Below are 3,645 nucleotides of genomic sequence, written 5' to 3' on the forward strand. Positions count from 1 at the left end.
TAGCACTTGTGACTGTTAATTTGGCTGCAATAATGCTACAATTAGTTAGGGAAAAAAGAAAAACGATTCGAAAAAGAAAATATTGGGTGCGGCCAATGCAAAAAACCAATTTAAAAAACTTACTTTTCAATTACATTAAAAAATAAATAATAATAACACTTAAATAATAATAACTTATACATACCATTTGCATTCATTGCTTCTGCAATGCTCTGCCATGTATTTTTCGTTTTAAGACGATCTTTATAGTCGCAATTACTTTTATCATGTATACAGTAAAACGTCCCACATCTGCGCTTCCCACATCTGCGCGCGTCCCATATCTTCGCTAGTTTCCGTCCCACATCTTCGCGTTTTCAAAAGGTAGCTCCCCCACCACCGCCGCTTTCTGACGCAGATGTTGGGTCAGTTCCGGTCCCGACCGGCGCAGATGTGGGACGTTTTACTGTATTAGAATGTTTCTCAACCAACTCGATGAAAATTCGGTCCGATTCGTTGAGCATTATTTTATTTTATTTGCTAAACTTGTAGAAAAACGAAACACCCAGAATACTCTCGATCTAACCTAATACCATCTAGTCAAACATTTTGAACTTTTACGTTTACGGTTACGTATCGAATACAGATTCCCATTGTATAGGAGTCTTTATGCACAATTTCAGCCAAATCGGGGAGAGGAACACTTGACCCGTGCACTTGACCGTTCCCTTGTAAGCTCTTCTACCCGGCCGAAGTTGGCCGAAGCGCTGGGCGCACACGTATATACATACACGGCTGCTCGCTTGTGTGCGTTATCTCCTCTCCGACACAGCGTGCTGCAAAAGTAGCGGATTTTGCATCACTGATCGTAGACGGCGTAACTCGTTGCTAAGCATCTCTGTAGTAACAACGTTCAATTGTTGATTTGCATCTTGGTAAGATTGATCTCGCGTTCGTGTTGCGGTTGCGGATCGAATGCTATTACTGCCATTTTCGCTACTAAGAAGAAGTTAATTGGTACGTTCATTATCTCTCCACATCTTAAATATTCATAATATTCGTAATAGTTTAGAAACTTGATAAGGAATCAAATAAATCCTCTCGGAAATCCTACATCTATATACACATTAATCTGATAATATTATTTGGACAGAGAGTGCTCAAATATCGTATAAAGGAGAAAGTAAAAATCAATCCACCAAAATATTTCAACGACGGACGAACACCTTTAATAGAGAAGAACCAAGTGAGTTTCAAGAGTTCTTTAACTTTGGTGAGTGTGTGTTAATAGAAAGTATGCGAGATTTTGTACAAACAAATCAATATATTCGTGATATTTCTTAACGCGATAATTCTATGCATTCTACATAATAAAGAAAATTTATAAACATTTACATTACACATATCAAATCTGATTTTTTTTACTAATATATGTAATATGAATGCACTTGAAAGTTATTAATTTAAAATATCTTCAAATAAATCTTACTTAATTGTATCAGAATTCAAAATAGAATTGTATGTAACATAAGAAATATTTTTTAAAACTTGTACATACATATCAAATTACAAAAGTATAAAATTATAAATTTGTCTTTCAATTTTTTTAATGGAAATGATATATTGTCCAAACTTAGGCAAGAAAGCAACTTATTAATTATTCTTGAAATGTAATGCAAAAGTTTGACAAAAGTTTTATAAAATTGATTATGATTAATAAAAATGTTTTCTTCTACAAAACTTCGCTATTCGTTCAACTCAATTTTATGATTGTCTTGTACATAATATTATGTTAGTTAAAGAGAATAAATTAAATGTAAGATGTCTGAAAAATCTCTATGCACGTTTGATGAAATCAGATTGTAAATAGCTATTATTTATACAATTTTACATGTAATTACATGTAAAATTTAACCTATAAAAACAGAGGCTTTTAGGATATTTAGATTATTTTTATCATTCATAAACGAGTCAATTATTTTCAGGTTTCTGACGCACAGAAAATTGACGATACGTCTAGTAAGATGAATCCGGAAACGCAAAAAGTATCTTCACCATTTTTACCTGCATATACCAAAAGCTACGCTTCATCACGAATTAAAACGACTACAATTGAATATACATGGAAAATTGAAGATTTTGAAGATATTTATAGAAGTCTAACTCAGTTACAATCTCCACCACTTGATAAAGAAGGTCAATACAGTATTAAAATGAATATTTCACGCTCAACACAACAAAATTCACTAAAAAAGATACAATTTAATTTATGTACTAAGGCAATCTTTATGGGATTATGTACTACTACTATTACTGTGTGTAATTATAATGCCTTACATGAAATCTCGGGTCGTACATCGAATGAGACATTATTACTTGAAGTCATGACAGACAACTTTTATAGAGGAAATTTCAAGGAAGTCACGGCTCTAATATACTGCAAAATTAAGGTTTTTCATAATCTGATAAATAGCACTGTATACATGAATTTACCCTCTGAAACGGTATTTAAAGACGTGAAATCTCTTGAAGACTCAACTCTAGAAGTTGAGAATAAAGATGACAAATCAATCGTATTTATAGTTGAAGACGAACAGTATGTTATATCAAAAAAATTGTTGTGGAACACCGGCAGTAGTTACTTTCAGAATGTCTGTCGTACACATAAAGGAAAAGTAAAAGATATGAAAGATGAGTTACAAAAGAATGAGTTAAAAGCTTTCAAACAGATTTTATTATATATTTTAACTGGTTTACTATCAGAAAAACAAAATTATTCGATGCTTAAAGAATTGTTAACAACAGCTGATAAATATGATGTACCCATGTTAAAAATAACGTGTGAACATTACTTGCTATATCATCTTAAGAAAGAAAATGCTGTGGAACTTCTACAGCATGCATTATCATATAATGCGTCATCTTTACAAAAGCATTCGGCAACTGTTATTAAATCATATGAAAGAATTGATGGATGGAGGACTTTCAGATCCATCGCAAAAAGATTTAGTTAAGATAATGGAATTGATTGAAAAATTGAAAATTGAAATACATGAAAACAGTCATTCCTTCAGCTTTCCCAAACCCATAATACCACCTGTTGATAGGTCAATGATATAATATTGTGGTTTTAAATATAAATGAATAGAACATGATAATTTTGTTTAATTAATAAACGTCTGTTTTTTCTTTTCTCCAAATATAACTTATGCTATTACTACTGTACTTTCAATTTTTATATGCATTCTAGTGTTAAGTAATACACTCTATAATATAATAAGAATATGCTCTAAGTATTAAGTAATATGTAATTTGAACTTATGCGTATGAATAAAATTATTATTAATTATATTTCACAGCTATGAAACTTATTAATTATATTTTGTGTAACTATTATTTCCTTTTAGTTATATAATTCTCTTTCTCTCTCTCTCTCGTTCTCTCTCTTTCGCTCTCGCTCTAGCTCTGTCAAGATAAGATAAAAGCGAGCAATAAAAACAGACATGACATTTTTTTATTTTATCAGTGATTTTTATAGACCGTATCTGGCCATTTTTATAATACAGAAAATTTATTACGAAAAATATTACCTCAGCCAGGGTTTTAACCTGGACCTCCCTTCTCTCTAAGCGGGAGTCTCAACTAATTCGACCACGGAGGCATATA

At 31.7% G+C, this 3,645-nt stretch overlaps 1 protein-coding gene across 2 annotated transcripts; it reads left to right on the plus strand.

Moving 5' to 3' along the window:
• Positions 1 to 276: 276 nt before the first annotated feature.
• LOC105556058 (BTB and MATH domain-containing protein 43-like) lies at positions 277 to 3,250 on the plus strand. Of its 2 annotated transcripts, none has more exons than XM_012003126.1 (3): positions 277 to 996; positions 1,133 to 1,252; positions 1,965 to 3,250. In XM_012003126.1, exon 3 carries the CDS (start codon positions 2,004 to 2,006, stop codon positions 2,991 to 2,993), a length of 990 nt encoding a protein of 329 aa, XP_011858516.1. In that variant the 5' UTR covers positions 277 to 996; positions 1,133 to 1,252; positions 1,965 to 2,003; the 3' UTR covers positions 2,994 to 3,250. The 2 variants fall into 2 exon arrangements, with proteins under 2 accessions (XP_011858516.1, XP_011858517.1); XM_012003127.1 differs by having other exon boundaries at positions 1,133 to 1,225.
• Positions 3,251 to 3,645: the final 395 nt, after the last annotated feature.

This window comes from Vollenhovia emeryi, unplaced genomic scaffold (genome assembly GCF_000949405.1).
Source record: "Vollenhovia emeryi isolate VEMERY1.0 unplaced genomic scaffold, V.emery_V1.0 DF940394.1, whole genome shotgun sequence".
In the NCBI taxonomy this organism is placed as follows: Eukaryota; Metazoa; Arthropoda; class Insecta; order Hymenoptera; family Formicidae; genus Vollenhovia; species Vollenhovia emeryi.